This window comes from Motacilla alba, chromosome 1 (assembly GCF_015832195.1).
Source record: "Motacilla alba alba isolate MOTALB_02 chromosome 1, Motacilla_alba_V1.0_pri, whole genome shotgun sequence".
Taxonomy (NCBI): domain Eukaryota; kingdom Metazoa; phylum Chordata; class Aves; order Passeriformes; family Motacillidae; genus Motacilla; species Motacilla alba.
Genome location: NC_052016.1, coordinates 109,243,105 through 109,264,832, shown reverse-complemented (window position 1 = coordinate 109,264,832; position 21,728 = coordinate 109,243,105). Strand labels below are relative to the sequence as shown.

General features: G+C 39.2%; 1 protein-coding gene across 10 annotated transcripts in view; it reads left to right on the top strand.

The window, feature by feature from the left end:
• Positions 1 to 21,728, top strand: part of SH3KBP1 (SH3 domain containing kinase binding protein 1) — a 213,236-nt gene that overhangs the window by 172,006 nt on the left and 19,502 nt on the right. For all 10 annotated transcript variants that reach the window (XR_005257534.1, XM_038142201.1, XM_038142178.1 and 7 more), the window contains 5 exons: positions 4,840 to 4,941; positions 9,514 to 9,565; positions 13,364 to 13,444; positions 15,872 to 16,034; positions 21,228 to 21,313. Coding sequence is in view for 9 of the 10 variants with exons in the window: in XM_038142201.1 (XP_037998129.1) it covers positions 4,840 to 4,941; positions 9,514 to 9,565; positions 13,364 to 13,444; positions 15,872 to 16,034; positions 21,228 to 21,313 (484 nt within the window). In the remaining variant the exon portion in view is untranslated. The remainder of the gene's footprint in view (positions 1 to 4,839; positions 4,942 to 9,513; positions 9,566 to 13,363; positions 13,445 to 15,871; positions 16,035 to 21,227; positions 21,314 to 21,728) is intronic.

The window sequence follows — 21,728 nt, the reverse complement described above, 5'->3', positions numbered from 1 at the left end:
TAACAGAATTTAACAAATTTTGCACTTTTTTGTACTGTAAGGTCTCAATCCCAGTAGCTGACCTTATAGTAAGAAACAAACCCTGATCATTTGGAAAAGTACTAGGTAGCACAATGTGAGTGTAATGTAAGCCTCTGCAGAGATACTTTCCTTCATTCATAGATAGTTTATCAAGTTCAATGAGAATTGATGAATATTCCAAAATCAATTATTTTCTAACTCTTAGGATAATCTTGGATTTTGAGAATGATCTGTCTTGGTGTCAACATCATGACACTGAATGCAGCAAGAATTTCTAAAGAAACATATTTCAATATTATTAAAATGCTTTTTCACCTGATTTAACATGACTTTGTTGTTTCCCTCAAAAGCCAAGTTGCACTAATGAAGATCTGATGTGTTTTTAATGATGGTTTGACAATCAGAAGGCCTTCTCTGGTGTTTGTGGGAGTTGGGATCTCTTGGCCCCAGTGCTGCAGTCAAGCCTGGAGGCCCCACATGTGCCCTGTGAGGATGAGCTGAATGGCAGAGGGCTTGTCCTCCAGATTTGTCTTTCTATGAGGCCTTTAATCCTCAAATTAAGAAGCTTTCATATGTTGCATGTATCTCTTTGTGTATTATGGTGGATGTCTTGAAAAGCTCAATAGACACATTTTGTTTGCATTAAAGGTGGTTTGTTTTTCTTTAAATGATGATGTTGGCTAGCTGTTGTTGAAAGAATTCTGGAGAGATGCTTACAATGGCGTTAGCAGTAATTTAATGGGGGGCTGCCAGCACAGCAGAGCTGACACATGAAAGCTCCCAGTGCAAGCATAAGAGGGATTCATGGCTTTCTGGATAATGCTATTTTTCCAGCTCAACACTCTTCTTGATGAGAACAACTTTGGAAGGGCAGAAGGAAAGCAGAGATTTAATGAATGGAAATGCCAACAGCTGGGATGATGATGGATGATGATGATGATTGTTGTTTTCTGGTTCGGGGCTTTTTTGGGATGGTTTTTTTTTGTTTGTTTGTTTGTTTGGTTTGGTTTGTTTTTGTTTTGTGGTTTTTTTTTTTTTTTTTGTAAGGAACTATGTCTTCTTGTGGAGATTTCCAGAAAAGTAATACTTTCTTAAACCCTGCACCATTATGTATCTCAGTACAGAAACTACAGTATAAGCTTCACATATACTTTTCTGGAGTCTTGCTTTTTCTTGTTCTTAGTGTTGCTTTCTGTGATGAAATCTCTGTGACGGAATGGTTCTGTATAAAAAACTTTTCATCCAAGAGCTGAAAAATCGAGCAGTTGTGGGTTGATGTCTAAACTATAGCTTAATATTTTAGCAGTATTGTAAAGTACTACCATATTCAGAGGACCAGACTATGCAGCAATCAGCTCCCTCAGAAAAACAGAAGTCTTATTTACAGATGAGAAGATTGGCCTTTTTTAGATGTATTTCTTCAAGAGTTTACACAGCTGCAATTCAAGTCATGGTTAGGAGAGAAGATAATTACACAGCTTATTACTTATTTTGTGACCTTGGGGAATAGAAAAAATCTCTCATTTACTTATACTGACAAAAGCCTTCCTCTTCACTAGGGGCAGCTTGGAAGGTAGGTTAGGGAGTGGAGAGATGAACTTGGGCCATGGCACTCCCTGGAATTGTCAGTCCTCCCAAAGGTAGCAAGAGACAAGAGGAGTGGGTGTTGCCTTGAAGGCCTGGCTGCTTTGGAGGAAAAGGCAGGAAACATCTTTGCCCCTAAAGTTAAGTGGAAAGCACAGCTGCAGCAGTGCATGCCTTCTTCCTCTCAGGCTTCCTTGTGTTTTGGTAAAGCTGCAGAAATCGCTCAGCTGTTGGTAGATTCCCACATTCAGGTGGCTGTTAGTGCTGCAGAGAGCAATCTTGATGCACTTACAGCTGGCTGCAGTGATGACAGGGATGCAAGTCCAGTGGGCTTCTGAACACATTATAATGTATACATAGAGTCATGTAGCTGGAATATCTTTTTTGCCATGTTTTACTCCTTCAGTTTCATAAAGATTTTTTGAGGGCTTTTTTCTTCAAGGAAACCAAAATGCATTTCTAGTACTTGGGTTACATTTTCTTCATAGGACTTTGGGGATATTGCATCATCTGATTTTTGTTAAAGTTGTTATATGAGTCTGACAGGATAACACAGAGATAAAGCAGAGATCCATTTGGTTTGTTAATAAATTTTGGGTTATTAATAAAGATTTGCCAATCTTGATACTGGATTGCTTGACAGCTTTTCTATAAAATTTGCATTTTGAAATTATAGCCATTTTGCTGTACTTGAACACATGAATACAAGATATGTTAAAAAAAGACAATCTGGTTAAGATTGCGTGGCTGATGGCAACCTGGAAGAATTGGAGTGATTTTTGCTCAATGTTCACAAGCAGACACATTGTTTTCATCATGCTGCCTTGATTGTGCTTCATAGCTCTGCCCTTTGTCAGTATTTGTGGCAGCTTGTGCCGCTGTAACTCAGGTGTGCTTGTGTGCTGCTCTGTCCCACAATTAACACCTACCTTCTGCCAGCCCCTTAGGCTGGCTTCCAGAGGTTGCTGGGGCATGGCAAGCCTGCAGTTGTGGGTAGCAGGAGGGCACCACCATGGAGATTCTTCACCAGATTTCACCAGTAGCTTTTAACTTCTGAAGTCTCTTTATTTCTTTCTCAGTGACCCATAAGCCTCCTCTTGCAAGTGAAGAGGAGAAAATTAAAGAGAAACTGCCTGAAGAGATTTACTTACTGTATGAAAATCCACCGTGGTGATTGGCTGCATAAGCCTGAGTGACAAGCTGGAGAGGGGAAAAAAGCAAACCTGGAGCTGTTTGGGATTTATGAATGCGTGACACAAACAGCAGCTTCATGAAAACAAATGAGCTTTAAAAAAAGAATTGAGGAAAAAATTCACATGTTAATGAAGTGAAGAAGTAGGAGTAATGTTTGTGTTCCCTAAGAGCATAAAAAATCTAACCTAAAAAGCATATATGTGATGTCTTGTACTGTTCAGTCGGGATTATTAGCTAGTGCTAAGCTGTGCAATCAGTTGAAGCACAAGCTTTTCGTCTCTGGATGCTTGAATTATTCTTAATATTTTTCCAAATCTAAATTGGGTCATAAATGTTTAGGCAGTTTCAGCTTAGTGGTGTAGGGGGTGGAGGGCATTATGAAACACACCATGTGAGAGAACAGTTGAGTGCCCTGATTATTAGGCTGTGCCAGTGGACAGAGCCAAGTGGGAGAGAGCCTTCACACCAGGAATGAGGGGTGCTGGCTCTGCAGCAAGAGGAGAATCCTGCACACTGCCTGCCCATGCCATGCATGACTGGCCTCCACGGACTCCTTGACAGCCCTGTAGGTACTCAGCAGATATTTTGGAAACATCAGCTGGTCAAGAATCAGCCCTGGTCTTACAGAGCTGGGAAACACCTCCTAAATAACTGTGCGAAGGCGTAGGAAATATCCTCCCTGGTGGAGGCCACCCTGCTGGAGAGAAGGGAGAATACAGAAAAGCAAAGATTAGGCATGAGAAAAGATTATAAAAAAAAAGAATGGAAGGATTGTTTCATGCCTGCATTACATCAGAAAAAATACTGAGATAGGAGGGGGGGAAAAAGCCAAATGCACCAAAACAGACATGATGTAAGAAACCAGGCTCTTTTGCTGCTGTGTTTAGTTAGCACTAAATAAGCTAAAAAAGATTCTAGAACAAAAAGGGAACAAAAACCACCCCCAAAGCATAAAAAGAATGATCTTTAATGTTAGTCTGTTTTCTCTCAGATATCATCCAGTGTTTGTCTATTGTAACTTACAGAAAATACCAATAATCATGGTCGTAGTGAACAATATTTTCAAGACTTGGTATTAAGTACACCTCACTAAATTAACCTGCATCGTTCTGTTATCCATTTAGCAGCTGAAATGAAAGATTTTATGGAAATCAAGAAAGGTTGACCAGCCTGATGTTGAGCCAACTGCAAAAATTGGCTGAAATGGTTTTAAGACTGAGCAGACAATGGGTGACTTTCCTGTGATTGTGCTTTGGAAAACAGCTGAGCTGTTTCAGCTTGAGCTTTCAGGAAAAAAGAATGTGGAAAATCTCAACAGGAAGTGTTCTATGTAGCAAACACACAGACACAAAAAACTGAATATGGAGCACTGAGGACTTAGGGAACCATTTCAACCTTGTCTAAAATGTTGTGGCTTCTGTTACTGTTATTATTCATAACAAAAATAACTTCTATTTTTTATCATTTATACTCACTGATGTTATATTATTCACCTATTTAGCTGTACATTGTTTTACACTCTGCATTGTACTGTTCAGAAATGCTGCAGAAAAAGAAGGTGATGCCAGATATTAATCAGGTGCATTATGCCTTTTTAATTGGAGTGAGATGGAATTTAATAATTCTAGTGCGTCAAGCTTTTTTTGAAAGTATGGGAAGTAAGGGAGCTTTTTTTATCTCCTGATGTATGATGTTTAATGAAGTTATTGTCTTTCTGCAGAATGAAGTCAGAGAGACATAGGGTCATGCATGATCAAAATGCTGACTTGTTTAATAGATCAAAGGGTGAACAAGCATTTTGTTTTAGACACAGACAAGGTCTTACAGCATTCTTTTTGTTCTTTCCTAGCTGCTCCATGTGATAATGGAATGCAGGGTGGTTATTGAAGTTTCTGTCTGATAGATTACCCTGTTAACCTGGCACTCCAGCAAATTGTCATATTCTAGCAAACAGGCAGGACATTGTGCAAGAGAGCACTTCAGCTCAAAAATCTGTTCAATGCACCAGCACACTGTGGTTTTCATTCTACTGTTTTGTAGGATTGCATTGATGTGGGATGGTGGGAAGGAGAACTCAATGGCAGACGAGGTGTCTTTCCAGATAACTTTGTCAAGCTACTCCCTTCAGATTTTGAAAAAGAGGTAAGCAATATATTCTTTCATTTTCACTTGAAAATTCAGAATTAAAGTAGAGCTGAAAGAAATCCTCTTTAAGATAGGTGATTTTGACAAAGTTTTACTTCTCATCAAATAACATAAAAACATAAAGGAAAAAAAATTCTGGTTTAAAATGCATCCATAAGAAGAATGTGTGGCACTCAAAGTCTTATTACGGAGTTTCCTTGAAGGGTTTGACTTGCCCATCCAGTCACCCCACCTCCACTATGCTGCTCTGAAAGCCCTCTGTCCTGTGTCCTACAAGTTTGAAAGAGAGAAGAAGTAGAGCTCCCAGGACTGACTCATGTGGTGCAATGATATCCAGAATTCTTTAATCTTCTTCATTGTTTTTGTGGTTGAATATGAAAAGTTAGAGTATCACCTGCATGATGATGGACAGCAGTCAAGCACTGTTCCAGAACAAAAAGGGTGAGATTTTAACTGTGAAATTTGAAAAATAATAAGCTTTTGGTATCTCAGAGGCATGTTTCTTTACCTCTCAGAATTACTAAAAAAGAAGGTATAAAACCTGTGCAGAAGTTTTTTCAACTCCTATTTATTTGAAAAAGATGGCATTGTTATTTGCCAGACAATATTTAGAAATCTTGTGGTTTCTTGGAATAAAGTAATGGATTACATCCCCCAAAAGACCATTCCATTTTTAGGAACCTTTTGAGTCATCAGTGGGCTATTACAAGCTTGCAATCAGGCTTCTGATGAGTATTTCACAGTGACAGTGTAAGCCTTCTGTGATCAAACTGAAACTTACTGACGTCCAGCTTCACTCTTTGGCAATAACATTGGACGCCAAAGGCAAAAATTAAATAACTTGGAAAGCTTAATAAAGCAACTATTAAACAACTCACAGAGGCTAACATGATAATTATTGAAAAGGAAAGGAGAAGAGTAGCAAAAACTGTGGGAGAAGAAAAGGCAATTCCACAGCAAAGTCCATATCCTGGCTTTAGGCCTAAAAATGAAAGAAGGTGATTTCTAGAAGAGGCAGAAATCAAAAATATGAAGACATAGTGAGCCTATTATAGGAGAAAAAAAATCCTTATTGGTTTCCATTTTTTGTGGTGTAATTATTCAGTCTTTTTGAACTTAAAAATTATGTATCTTTTAAGTGATTTTTAGAGTACAATTGAATATAACTTGTAAAATAAATTAGATATTCAGATGCATGGAAATTGCAGCTAGGTTTGCTCTAACTGTGGAGAATAAAATTTTATTAATTTTTGAAATGCCACAGTCCTGGCCAGTTGAGTAAAAAGTGGTAGGACTATAGACCATCTGTCTTTGCTTGAATCAGTGCTAAAAGGGAAGGAGATAAATACTTTACCAGTGATTTTGTCAGGTATTTTCTGATCTGATCCAGAAACCTTGGATTCCATCCCATGGTCTGAAAGTACTTGTTGCAGTAGTTCTTCTGTCTGTTCAACAAAAGCTTGGGATCTCTTCCCGTCTTCTTGTCCAGTGCCCAATTTTCCAAGCCTGACTCTTTTCCACACATGCCTATCTGTTCCAGGCTTTTTCTATTCACTGCCTAGTCCCAATCTCCACCTCTCAGGTGGTCTCCATTACAGGATTTTCCCCTAAGCTCACTACCTGAGTCCAAATCACCATCTGGATTTGCTTTCTATCCCTACACCAAATTTCTTTATACAGCTTATTTTCCTCTCCCCTCTTTGTCTCTGCTCTGTAGTTCTGTTCTCTTCTTGTCCACCCAGTCCTGGTTTCCTTCTGTTGGCTTAATTTCTAGTCTGTCTCCATCACCTTCTCAGTTGTCTCATCCAGCCACAGACCCTTGTAAATCCCTCTCGCTCCTCCATGTTCCCCTAAGGAGTCTTTTAAGGCTCCTTCACACTACACCCTTTCTGACCTTGGTCTGTCCTTTTGAAACAATCAATTTCCCTCTTCTGCTTTCAGTTAAAGCCACTTTGTCAAATGAACCATAGGACCCTTTCTCCTTTGTGTCTCTCTACATAAGTGCTTTGGTTTGAATCAGGAGTGACCGTGGTGAATCTGTCACTTGTCCATCTGCACTTGTTATGCTTTGGAAGACACATGTCAGGGGACATAACTTAGACCCCTTACACGAGAGAACTAAGGGCACCAATAAAACCCCAAATGCCTGTATTGTACTGTTGAGTCCTCAGCATCAACTCTTCCCTCTGCAGCCATTATCAACAGAACTCCTAATGCCTATCACAGGACTGTGGGGTTTCTACTCCGGATTGGGGTGACCTCGAAGGATGGAAAAGTCTCTTCTCTAACCCGTGCCTTCAAAGAAAGGCTCAGTAGTCTTCTGTTGTCTGTCCTCTAGGTTGTTTATTGTTGTTTATCTAAAAGATTCTTTTCTCTGAACTGCTGTGGCCCGTTCAGCAGCTCAGACAAAGGCACACTGCCCTCCCAGGGGCTGGTGCCATCTTTTATATCACACATTACGTGTTACATGTTTATACCTTTTCCCCAATACCTACTATCTATATTGAATGGTGACTTTCTACTCTAAATCAATCTGTGAGTGCCAACATCACCAAAGACATGGAGGCTAGGAAGGAGAAAGAAGGAGGACAGGGCACACCCAAATCCCTCCATCTTAAAACTCCTGACCCCCATGTACAAAACTTGGACCCCTGCGTACAAGGCTCAAAACCCCCCTGTACAGCACTCAGAAATCCTTCCTTTCACTTCGTGATTATCTCTACTATGCTATCTAAACTTGTGTGTGTGGCTTGTAATTCTTCATACAGAGTTGGTAATTTGCTCCACGGGCTAAGATCAAAACCCCACGTGTGTCTTTGGCTGCATGCCAAGGTCTCAGAGCCCCCTGCCAGCGGCTCTGGCCATCCAGGGCACCCAGAGGGATGTTCTGGATTCCGACACAGGACATTCATTGTCCCTGTCTCATTTCCTTTCCAAATTCTTCTTCACTTTTCTGCATGTAAACCTTAAACCATGTTGCCCGAATTCTTCTAGAAGTGTCTCTGAGAGTGTAAGGGTCTCAGTGTTTGTGGATAATGGCCTGTGGCAGCCAGGCTGTAGAAGATCCTTCTGATCTCACAAGTTCTTGGCCACAGCTTTCTCAGGTTGATGATGGGAGGTGATCTGGTCAGGGTAAGATGGTAGGAGCAACTTGAAGGTTGCTGGATGACAACTTTAAGATTCAGGATTTTAGGCTTACCCTGTCTGGACAAAAACTGGAATTTTATTTTCTCCAGAGATGAATGCATTTGCTAGATTTCAGAGAGATCCCTTGGAAGGGTATGTGGCAAGCACTCAGCCTTCACAGCAAACCTGCTCGCTTTCAGCACTCAGACCAAGATCTGAGAGTTCTTGGGCAGACACTGAACTAATTATTGCAAGTGAACAAAGCAATTGATCTTTCTCAAAAGCTTTGGCAGATAGATAGAAAATAATTGGGAGGAGGGGAGGGATCAATAAGAGTTTGAGAGAAAATACTAGCCTAAATGGCTGATTGAAGTTTGGCAAAGCTGTGCATATCTGGAAAAATCATTTAATTTCACATTTGTTCCACAAGACAATATACATTGCTACGTAGCCAGCAATGTAGTGAAAGTGATTGAGATCAATCCGTAGCAAAGGAAATAAGGTCCTTCTCAGAAAAAAAAGAATAAACATATGGGGAATTTTTTTTTCTTAGAATTTCTTTACAGTAATCTTGATAGTTTGTTGGGGTTATTTCAAAGTGAGAGACAGAGTATGTAATTTGATCTAGCATGATGCTCCATTTGGTTCTGTACTGATTCCAAAATACAAGTGGTGAGTGCCAATGTGCTGTGTATGCATTCACACACATCAGCACAGAGGAAAAGACATCAGTCCCCCAGCCTCAGGTGAAGAGAAATTCTTCTGGCACTGCCAGAACCATTGGTGGTCATGTTTCTCAGTCTTACCATTACAGATCTGTTAGGAGAATCGTCATAACAGAACAGGTAAAAGTATTAAAAGGACAGATTAGTCAGAATAATTAGTTTCATTTCACCAAATATCTAAAATTCTGATCTTTCACAACTGGAACTCTAAATATATCCTAGAAAGTGAATAAAGAGTACTCATTTATGGGTCTGAAAATACCTCAGGTTTTGCCACATGTATCTCGGAGTTTCTTTGTGGTTTTTGTGAGTGGTTTTTTTGGGGGGTTTTTTGGGTTTTTTTTTGTTAGTTTTGTTGTGGTTTGGTTTTTTTTCCCCAAAATGGGTAAATATTTACAAGGTTAAATTTTAAAGAAATAGACTTCTTCATTAAAACAAAGGTCATGTGTTCCTCCAGTCTTAAGGTACATAAAATGAACTTTTTTAACCCCTCAGCAGGACATTTCAATTGAAAATATAAAATGATACTTCATTTGTCAATTTTCTCTCGTGAAATTCATTTAAATGAAGTTATTTCAGGAGAAATACGTGACAGATCTGTAGTCTCATGACTTGTAATTATTAATGTTAAGCATTTTATGATCAACTCCAACCTCGGTATGAATGAGATTTACAGGCCTTTTGAAGCAACCTGTTTTCTTCTGTTATTAAATTTTAGAGACCGAAGAAACCACCGCCTCCATCAGCTCCTGTCATCAAACAAGGATCAGGTAAAGTGCAGTTGAATTTTTACAGCACGTGTCAGTGAGCACATCTCAATCTACATTAATTGTATTCAAATTTATATAGAATCCATCTGTATCAAAATTTACAAGCAGATGTCTAGACAACAACTAGTAAATCACAATCAAATGCAAATAGTTGGTAACCCTGAAGGACTGTGGTGAGCTTTAAATGTATTGCAGTCAACCATCTATACCATTTCAAAATAACCTGGTTTGTCCCTTAATCATGTTAAATCAGAGCAAGTGTGACACTTCAGCTTTTCCAATTGTTTTGGTTTTGTTCCCTGACTGGAGTTGATCGTGTGCATGTCCTTCAGTGCAGAAACAGTATGTGGAGTCTGATAATACCTGCAGGAGGAAACTGCATTCGCTACAGATCTGACTTATTCTAGAGACACAGAGCTTTTTAGAATATCTATAAAATTGTGGCCTCCTCTGAGCTGCAATCTAAGTCTTGCAGATCTGCATGAATGCTGGATCTGGCTGACTGCTCCAGGCCACAGATTCTTGGTTTTCAATACTTTTATGGCCCTAAGTATAAAACTAAAAGGAATTATCCTGAATGGTTATGTAGATAAAGGTGTTAAAAAAACATTAAGGAGCTGAGTCTGTTTTCCAAACAGAGGAGTGCTAGCAAAACTGATTTTGTGATCTGTTTTACTGAATTTTGTGTAGTTACTGAGAGCTGAACATACTTCTATTTGCAATCTTAAAAGGACCTCTCCATACTAATTTTCAAAAGTGCCTGCATGATTTATTTTTATCATGAAACTTAAAAACAGTTAAAGAATCTACGCACTTGACAGACCTCGGAAACCAAATTCCAGTTCCATTCATGTAAAAATACAAATCACAAAGCAGGGGATGCTCTCAGAGTTTTCATTTGGATTGCAATTGTGGCGGAAACATAACTGTGGCTGGAATTCTTTAATCCCTTAAGTCCAGTCAGTTTGTAAAAACTCTGCAGCAGCACTACTGCTTCCCCCATGCAGGCACACATTAAAAACCAAAACAAATGTGTCCAATCTCCAGATAGTTTTCTTGTTACTGTGACATGTTCCAGCTTTTTAAAGCTGGTGCTTTAAAAAGTAAATTTTCCTCTCCTACAGACTTAAGCTGTTAGTAGAAATGCAACTTATACCAATATACAATTTACTGTGAATTAATATGCTATAATTTAACTAGTTTGAATTTGTCATGCAGTTCTTTGACTACAGAATCATGACCATAAATATTTGGGTTTCTTATTGACATCCCTGGTTTGTTCTTCACTCTGTCTTGAGACTCAAGGAAACATAAATTTGATTTTAAATCAGTAATAGTGTCCAAAGAGAGCAGTATAACTTTGCCATCTAGTGGTGGTTGTGTAACAACGATGTCTTATTGACCCCTGGTGTTAAAGCCTGACATGTTTTGTAAAAGCTCTATAAAACTTTCTATTTATTTCAATTTATACTTCTATAATTAGAGAATAACACTTTTAATAGATACCTGCTTGCATACAATGCTTTACTGTGTCACCATAGCATTCTTCCTTCTGAAATATGACCATTTTCAGAAGGAAAAATGGCTGTAAAAAGGATGCAGACAATCTGATTAAGGCCTTCTAAGTCTATGACAAAGCCAAGACTATTGCAGTTCTTTCTTTTCATACTCATTCTTTGACAACTCCTGGCTGATCAGGCACAAGAGTTTCTTCTGATACATATCTAGAGCTGGAAATCATCCTATGTTAGGATTAATCGTCCTGACATCCTCTACTTTGTCAAATTATTTCTTCACTGAGATTATACTGTATTTTACCACATCTCCACATCAGGTCTTACTGTTGGTAGAAGGTAAGAGCTTCAATAATGCTTCTGCATATTTGACTAGTCACAGTGTAATGAATAAACTTAAAACTGTCAGCCTAAATAATTAAATGTCAGCATCTTCTGATGCAGAGCATAAAATCAAAGCAGAGAATTAGAATTTGTCTTTGTAGTACCAGTGGCATATGTGTGAAGAGGTGTTTGTATTACAGTAGAGATAGGAATTTATAATCTCTACAGCAGTAAATACCCAGAGACCTCTGTGCTGCACTTTACAAAGCAAGGTGGAAACTGGAGAGCCAAATTTAGGAGCACAAGCTCCTTAATGAACTAGTCATTGAAAAGGATTGGCATTTCACTGGGTAGCTGGGGTGAGCAACACAACTGTGTCAATACTCTTCAGGGTGGCAATACTCTTCAGTTCCTCTGGGAGCTGACACAGAGCTTCCCAAAGTGTCCTTGAAGACTGGGACAGTCTGGGAGCTAAGGCAGGATCATGGTGCCTGCCTGGGTGTTGATTAATTTGAGGGTCACAATCCAAGTAGGAAGAACAACTGAGTCTGGGAGCTCCTCAGTGGCTGTAGGCTCATTGTTCTAGACTTGGCCTGAAAATGTCCCTCTGGATGTTAATCATGACAGTTTATCACACTGTAATGAGGTACAGACTTAGGTGTCTTTCTTTTTGAACACATTAGTGTATGCAAGATTATCAATACATTGACTTGTGCTTTGCATAACTTGAGTTTTGAAAGGCTTTAATTGCTTAGGAGCAACAGCTCCTCCTCTCAGGAGTGAAGTCTTTTTCATAGAATCATTTCTGTTGGAAAAGGCCCTTAAGATTATCAAATCCAACCATAAAAATGAGAATTTAGTATTATTTATTGGCATGGTATGTGGTACTATTGCCTGTCCTACAGCACACTTGGGCAAAAAAACAATGGCTGGTGATCACCACTGATGACTACTGATTTCTAGGAACCAGCTGCAGAAGGGAGTTGCAACAGCACATTCAGAAAATGTAAATGCACTTGAGAACTGCATATAATAGAATAGATTGAAACAAAAAAATTGCCTTGAGCTCCTTGCTCTGCCTTCTCTGCTTTTCTTGGATTTCATCTACTGTAATTTTTATTGAAATGCTAATAGTGTTACCTAAAGCAGTTTTCAACAGTACTAAGTTGAAATGGCATTAGCACCTTGTGGTTAGCCAATGCAGCAAAGCCAATATCCAATAAAGTGTTTGTTATAACATGGGGATTAGAAGATTTTATCTTGCATGTGCCAGGAAATTTTTGCAAAATCTTCCCGTTGTTGGTACCACAAGTTCTCATATTTCTTGGAACAACAGAATTCTGTATGTCAAGGCCTCTAGTACAGAGGCAGAAGAAGCCAGGGGCTTATACCTCCAGGCCAAAAGCTGTCAATTAAAATAGTCTGCAAATAGTCTTGCAGAATGCTGCCAGCCCTGCTCTTCTCCTCCTTCTAATATATGGAAGTGAACAGCTACTAGTAGTGGAGAAAAAGGGGAGGGATGTGTTAATTTAATGTAAAATAAGCTCTGTATACTCAGCTCCATCATGCATTCTCTTGACATTGCTCAATTAATTGATTTATTCCTAATGTTTCTGCATACTGTTGAGTTGCTCTTCATTTATGTCTGTAATGATAAAGGATTTGTCCACATTTTTAAATCTGCAGTTATCATTTTTTTTCCCCCATAGAATAGTCAGAGAGTGTCTATTCTTTGGGATTGCACCCTTTGGAAACGGTGAACTTGATTATAAAGACATAAATATCCAATTGCTTTTTTGTCATTATGGTACAGGTGAATAATTTGCATAAATTTATGTTCATTTTCAGCAAGATGTTTTCAAATTTGGGAATATGAAAAGCCTAAGAAATTGCAGAATCAAATCTTATGTCACTGTTTTGTTGGCTTGGTCAGAATTCCAAGTTTTTCTGTCTCTGACAGGGACCACAGATCGAAAGCATGAAATCAAGAAGATACCACCTGAAAGGCCAGAATGTCTTCCTAATCGAACAGAAGAAAAAGGTATGAAATGTGCTTTCCAGCCTGTTCTCTGCAGAGAGACGAGGGAAATAGAACCAATGCACATCCTCATTTCCCACTCTGTTTCCATTAAGCGAATTGTTTGGATGTTTGTTTTCCACTCTGATAGACTGTGATGATTGGCAGTAGGCATTTTGGAAAAGCTCTCATTGTTGCTTATGGACTGAATTCAGGGTGTTCAGTTGTACCCATCCAGAGCTGTTGAGTACATGCAGCCACAACTGAAGTCCAGGGGAGATTTGCTCTCAATACATGAAAATGCTGCATAAAGCCCAGTGCTCTGTAAAACCCAGGTGCTCAGTCTAGTAAAGGACTCCAGATTAGTGTGTACTTTTTTCTTAACATCTGTATTCTTTGGTTCTCTATTTGAAAGCTGGATTGGTGGTTTTCCTGCATCCCAAAGGGATTTTGTGGAGGTATAGTCATTAATGCTTATGAATCACCCCATTATCAGAGCCACAAAAGTCACAGGCGAGGCAGCGAAGAAACGAAAAAATCCTTCAAAGTCATGTTTGAACCTTGCGAGAAATGGGACACAGTACCACACAGAGCAGGGACAAGCAAATTAAACCTTTAATGGTTTCATTGTGTTCGTTGTGAATGGTGAAAAGTCTCAGGAAAATAGTTACATCTGTTCTCTAATTGAAGACGGTGCCAAGTTTCATATGTCAAGTGGACTATTAGATTGTACGAACAAGTTTGTTATGGGATTTCTTAAAGTCTAAGTATTTGAACTTACAGCCTTTTAAAAGGCATGAATATGTACATGACTAAATGCATAATATGCAGGTATAATTTAGTGACAGAACCTTCAGACTTTGTACCAAGATCTGCTGCTGGATATACATCTTAGCAATCTGACAGGTGTTTAAGCTGTTTCCTCTACATAGGTTTACTTTTGATTACATGTGCTGCTTCTCGTGGTTATCTTAGCAATAAAACCCTTTGCTTTCCATTTTTGGATTTACAAAGCTGTCTGCTAAGACAGCAGAGGACATTTAAATATGTTACTCTCCTGGGCTATAAATATCTGTAACTTTTATAAACATTGAAAAGAGGCTGTAGGAGTAGTGTCTACATTTCAGGAGTACCAGGGAGTGGCAGGAATTGCTCATGTGGTGTGACAGCAGGGGTGGCACAGGAACGTCCTTTGAGCTGTGTGTTGGCACACTGCCCAGCCTGTCCCTCATACACTTCAGATTCTTGGACACTGACGCAGTATAAATTGTCATAGGATTAAGTGTGTAAAAATTACACAGTGTGCTGGAAAAGCTTCAGTGTTCCTGAGGACCCACTGACTGCATCTGCTGAAAGCATACTGCCTGTGAACAGTAGTCGCTAGCTGGACTATTCCAAACCTAATGTGCATTGTGTTTCTGGGGATTTATTCCATGATCCTCTCATTAATGGCTTCTCATTAAGAACCCATTAAGCAACATCCTGTAACATTTCAAATACCTCTTAGATGTGTGCAGAGGTGTAACATTCATGGCATATCACAGGCAGCGTTGTCAAGGGAAGTGGGATATTGAAATAGTAGGATATAGAGGGTAGAACTTTAGTTCCGTGGAGAGCTTTGTCCTTTCTTTAAGAAAAGTCAGCTCTTCTCGGGTGTGGCAAACATGCTTACATGTTTGTTTTGTATTAGGAATTTAGAGCATATTATTTAGAGGAGTTATTCATGTGTATTGTACTTTACACATGCACAGGCGTTGCATATTTGGCTTATTGGATATTAGCATGGTGGCACTCCCTAACTATGCATAATCTGTTCTGCAAATGATCTAGGTTTCACCAGTAAGCTGAAAAATTCAGCATGTAAGTGCTTAAAACCTAAATAATAGGTCTGATTTTTCTGAGGGGTTTACATCCTGCTAGACATTGTTACATTTTTGTGCTTGTATTTTATTTTCACTGAAGTGTAGTTCACGTGAAACATGCTTTTTTCCCTCCCCAAAACAGTATTTCTCTGTTTGTCCAAGAGATGTTAAGAATATCCGGAATAATTATTATTGTGATCTTCTAAATTAATATTGTTTCATGTTAAAATTTAATATAAGTTGTGCTCGTGGGAAGTTGTACCATATGGTATGTAAATTCTTGCCATTCTTGTACTTTACAGTCAGAAACCAGTAAGTTACTAAAATAAAAAAAATAGCATTCCCATCAAGATGCTGCACACAGGTTTTGGCTGAGGAGTTCCAGGCAGAACAGCCAGGCAGGTTGAGCAACTGATTTGTGGCAAATATATCAAATAAAGAATGATTCAGAACAGAATTGGAAAGGTTTTTCTTTGTATACAGTCTATCCACAGTTGAAGATTTCTTCTTTGAATGTAGACTTGTGAGTGCAAATGAATTCCACTTAATAATATCCCTGTTCTTTTTTCTGGAAATGATTGATTTAAAGAAAGATCAGAGAGAGAGCAAAAACAGCTAGACTTGCAGAAGCCTTCAGTTCCTGCTATACCTCCGAAGAAACCTCGGCCCCCCAAAGCCAATGCTGTGAACAGACCTGGCACCTTGCCCCCGAGACGACCAGAAAGACCAGTTGTGCCTGTGACTCATGCAAGGTATCGCTTTTCTTCTGTCCAATGCTTTTGGGATTGGTGGAAAAAACACTCATTTAAAGAATTTAGGTATTGCGGTGGTCTTCTGGGCAGTTAGGGCTTGGTGAAGGGAAGGAGAGATTTTGATTCTATTTCAGAAGGCTGGTTTATTATATTATGATATAGATTACATTAAAAAGACCACACTATAACTATACTACAAAGAACAGAGAGAAAAGAATCCTCAGAAGGCGAGACAGGAATAGAAAGGAATGAATAACAAAGTTCTGTGACTCCCAGAGAGTCTGAGAGCTGCTGCCTCCTGGATTGGCCACCAAGTAGAAACATCCCACACTGACCAACGGAGGAAGCACCTGCTGCATTCCACAGCAGCAGATAACAAATTGTTTACACTTGAAGCTGAGGCCTTCTCTGCTTCTCAGGAGAAGAAAATCCTAGCAAAGGGATTGTCATAAAATATCACAACCACATTTAGGTTTTGCACTTTATGTCCCAATTTATTTCACAGTAAGCTGTATTTAAAGAACAACAAGAAAAAAGAAAATCCTTATAGTCATCTGGCTGGATCATGACTATCTTCCCAATAAAAGCAGTCTTACATTGTTCATGACTAGTTCATTTCTACTGATGAAATTCTACTGTGGCTACGACAGTGCAGAATGTGTGGAAAACACCTGCATCAGAATGTTACTCTGATCTTGACTTTCTTAGTTTACCTCAAATTATTGCAGCTTAGCTTGGGCACTAAGTCAGTGCAAAAGCTTGGACTGTGCTGAGGAATAGCATTAGGCAATGCACATTTCAAATACTGTCAGCCTGGCTTCAGTCTGCTTTCTTTGATCATTTCAGATCAAACTTTAGCAACATACACATCTTCAGTGCTCCTTTAGCTGATGTCACTGCAGAATAGTGCTGTCAGGTAATTATTCTCTAATGTTGGTTGTCACTCTGCAGTTACATGAGGCTTTTTATCAGAGGTGGTTACAGTCTTTGAGGAGCACTGAGAAATTGGACTTGCCAATGCAAGTCCATTTACTCTCTGCTAGAGGAAAGGTTGCAGAAATTAAATGCATCACTGTAGTCCTAAGCAAGTCTAGGTGGCCACCTTTTAGTCATCAGCAAGTGGGTTGTGCACTGTAGATGTCCTTTATGCATACTGAATAGAGTTAGATAAAAACCAGAATAAAACAGTTGCCTGAAAAGGGCAAGCTGTGCATCTTGCAGAAAAACTAGAATATAGGCATGAAAATATTTTTACTATTGTGCTGTTAGGAAAATTATCTGCTGTTGAACTACTGGAGTTCAAGTAGAAATAGTAATGTTGAATTAAATACCAGAATAGAGTGTAGGTGGAGTGAAATGCTAGACATTGATTCCCTTCATTCCTCCACATATGGCTAAATTAAAAAAATGCTCTTAGTTAGAAATCTGGGGCAAATGAAAATAAAAAAAGGCAACAGCCTTGGACTCCCAGTTTCATCTTACTGAAATGCTTTGGTTGTACATCTCTGAGAACTTACTCTTCTATCCAGGTGCTACTGCTACAGCTTCTTTTGGACTTGGCTTTGAACATGCTTACCCAGTTGATCCAAAATGCAGTCCATACCTGCTAATCACCTATGCATACTTTGAAATACAAGTATTTGCTACAGTCTTCTGATTTAGCTATGTGATGTCTTGGAAAGACCAATACATGCCCTAGTGTTCAGTTCACTGGTGAGGCATGCAATGGAGTAACTATTCTTTTGTTCTATCCTTTGCTTGAAATATTTTAAACATGCTATAAATTTTTAGCATTTAGAATTTTGGAAGGTTATTTTGCTGCTCTTGCCTTTCCCTTTTTTTTTTTTTTTTTCCTAAGTACAAAATTGTATGAAGTAACCATGTATTTTTAAGATATTTCAATTTTAATGTTATCAAAGGCAAAAGGCACACCTAAACAGCAGCCTTTTTATGTTCTTAACAGCCCAAATTTTGCTACATCTAGCACAGAAAAAATGGAAAATACTTTTAATTACTTGGATAATTAAGAAATATGAAACTTCAAGGGGAAGCAGTTACTTCAATAAAGGAGTTTTGTTTTTAAATCCATTCAGGATAATAAGATAGTAATTATTTTAAGACCTACTGGTATCCATTTCCATAATCTAAAAAACCTAAAGCAATTAGAATAAAAATTGAATCAGCAGAATTTTTGCTGACCTGTTGTGGTTTAACCCTGGTGAGCAGCTGAGCCCCATGCAGACACTCACTCACTCTCCCCCAGTGGGATGGGGGTGAGAATCAGAAGGGAAAAAGTAAAAAACTTGTGGGTGGAGACATAGACAATTAAAGAGGAAAAGCAAATTATGCATGTGCAAGTAAAGCAAAGAATGTTGCTGCTTCCCATGGGCAGGCAGGTGTTCTGCTATCCCCTAGAAAGTTGGGCTTCATCACCTGCTGTGGTGACTTGGGAAACCAAATGCCATAACTCCAAACATCCCCCACCTCCTTCTTCCCCCACCTCTACATGCTGAGTGGGGGACATTCCTGGGTCAGTCGGGGTCAGCTGTGTCCCCACCCAACTCCTTGTCACCCCCCACCCTCCTCCCTGGTGGGATGACAGGAGAAGCAGCAAAGGCCTTGACCCCGTGCAAGCTCAGCTCAGTAACAATGAAAACACCCCTCTGTTGCCTACGCTGTTCTCAGCACAAAGCCAAAATGTAGCACCATGCAAGCTGCTGGAAAGAAAATTGACTCTATCCCAGCCAAAACCAGTACATGATCCTGAGGGGAAAATTGAGTTACAAAGTGGGTCCTGTGTGATTTCCCTGGCAGCTGCCGAGCCAAAGAGGGTTTTCTTCTGTCCTGAGCAAGTGGCTCGCATCTTATGCATCTCACTGACTTTTTGTAATGATGATTGTTTTTCCATTTAAATATAATCCTCCTTCACTGGAGGCAGAGTTGGGCTTCAAGGGTAATGGAACAGATAAAAACCACGTGGGACAGTGAATAGCTGTCAGTTTGCTCCAAAGGCTTCACAGCTTACTTAGACATACCATGATCATACAATTTATAGAGAAGTCAATTCTCTGGAGTAGGCAAGCCATAAACACCTAGAGAACGTGCATCTTTACAATCAGTTTAAACCAATCCACATCCATGCCACTGCTAACAGGGTTCCTTGTCCTGGCACCCCATTCCCACAACCTCCCTTATGTTTAGCACCAGCATTTGTGCAGCTGCACAGCCATACGGGTCAGGGAGTTGCTCCAGATGGCAATTAATCAGTTTGCAGTGGGACTTCTATTCGTGTGGGGTTTCTCTGAGGCTGATCATCTGTCTGGTCAAGCTGACAGCCCGTCTGTATGGGCACAAGCAGAGAGGGACACCGTGAATGAGAAGGGAGGGCTCCACTCCTTTCACAGCAGTACGGATGCAGAGTGGCATAATGAGCCTGTTGATTCTTCTGACAACAGGATTGGGGTTTTTTTTGTGGGGCTGTTGCCATATATCTTGGTATCTTTTGTAGGCAAATGGTAAATGTTGTGACTTTCAGCCCTAAATCATGCCATTCTAAGAATCTCTCTAAAGCCATACTCACACATTTCCTAGAGTGCTTCCAACTCACATCGTGCTCTCAGATTGCTGGGAAATGTATGTGTGCAAAACAGACTATGCAGTCAGATGCTCATTGCCCTGTCAGCCAAGAAACTATGTTGCTTCTTATAGGTTTACAAATATAAAAGCAATATAAGAAAAAGTTAAAAACTAAAAAGTAAGAAAACTAATTGTTCCAGTAGATCACTTGGAAATGCCCTTATTTGTCATCTTGCCAATTAATACATTTTTCTATGCATGTGTTAAATTTCTTCTGTGTCCTTCCTGGTGCAGACTGCCTGCCATATTGAGAGCTGTGGAGGACTAGTTTGCTATTAATCTGATTGATTATTTTTTTGTTCACTGGTCACTCTATCACAGGGTTTAATGGGATCTAAATTTACTTAATCTATGACCTCCTATGGATTTTTATAAAAATTTTCAACTCTTTATCACAGCCTCCCTGAAGTCTGAAATAGGGTTTCCAGCCACTTTGTGTTTTGCTCATAAGCTGCTGCCATGAGCTGAGGTTCAGGCCATCTGTCATCAGCTTATGGTATCAAAAGCAGAGACCAATGAAAAAATCAACAAGATTTGTGAGCTCACTACGTATTTGACTGTCACTACCTAATTATTGCTAATTATTGCACATCTGCCTGGGTTGTTTTGGGGCAGATCTATGTTTTTATCCCTAAACTGGGTACCTTACATACATCATCATTTTTATAGTGTTACACTGGAATAGTCGTTGTGGAAAAACTATTGTATTTGTCAAGTGACCTGATAATGATGGCAAGCACAATGTATTGCCTTAACTGAACAGTTGTTGTCACAGTAAATATCAGAGATTTGAGTGACCTGTGCAATACTGAGTTACCCACCCACCACTGTTGGGTTTTTTTAATATTATTTCAGTAGGTAAATTATTTTAGTTAACTCAAGTACTTGTGAGATAGAATGTTCTCCAAAGCAGGGATAATTTTGTTGCTTTTGTTTCATCTCATGTTTGATTTTAAAATAGCTCCTCTGTGGAAAGTATCATATCTCCTGATGCTTTACTATTCAAAAGACATTTCTGACAAATTAGGTGATATTGCTTCTTTGGACTGTGGAAACAGCATTCATAGTCTAGTCTCATAGGAAAAGTGCAAAAACATGGTAGAGGAGTTATATTTATAAGTAAATACTCTCAACTGCTGAAACACACATTGCTAGCTTGAGGTTCTCTTGCTTTCTGCAGCATTCCAGGTAGTCCACTGCTGTAGTTTGTGCAAGCCAATTAATTAGAAAAAACTACAAAGAAGATGTTGAGGAATGTCCCCTTGCCCTTAGGTTTTCTTCGTGTTGAGATGCTGTGAACATCTGAAGAATTATTCCGGACACCACGGTGTCTAAAACAGGCTTTTTTGACAGGTGTTAAGGAGAAATGGGATAAGGTTAATCCGTACAGCATGTCGACTTGCTGGAGATTGCTCTCGCTGACATTGCTATTACTCTGGTGCTGCAAAGGAAGAATACCTTGCTCTCTCATTATTAATTGCAAGTTAGCTACCAATTTACTGTAACCCACACAAAAAACTCCCAATAAAACATCTCCTCTTCTTGATCCAAATGCAGGAGTGATAGTCCAAAAGTGGAATTAGTGGGCAGTACAGTATCCGGCACTCTAGAGAAAGACTCCTCTGAAAGAAGCAATGACATCGGTAAGTTATAGTGCTTTCTACCGTTTGCCTAAGAAATTTATGGTGCAACTTTCTGCTTTTTAATGACTTTTGTATGATTCAAGAGGCAGATTGAGGATTTGGCAATGAATGTGAGTGCTTTTATATGAAATTTTAAAAGATTGCAGGATTAAAGGATCATTTCTACTTTACTTAAAATAGTTTTGTTGGGGTTTTCTATTTAAAAAAACAATTAAAACAAGTATGGAATAGTGAGCTATTTTGAATAGGAAGGCTCTTGCTCTTTTTGTTTAAAACTCTGAAACAAGTGAGAAGGCCAACAATAATAAGGCACACTTGTTTAACTGATGTAATAGAGCTGCCACGGTTTTAATACTGCAAAAGATTGTGGGTTTGGTGCAGTTGGTAATCTTTACACTGTCCAATACAAAGGAAC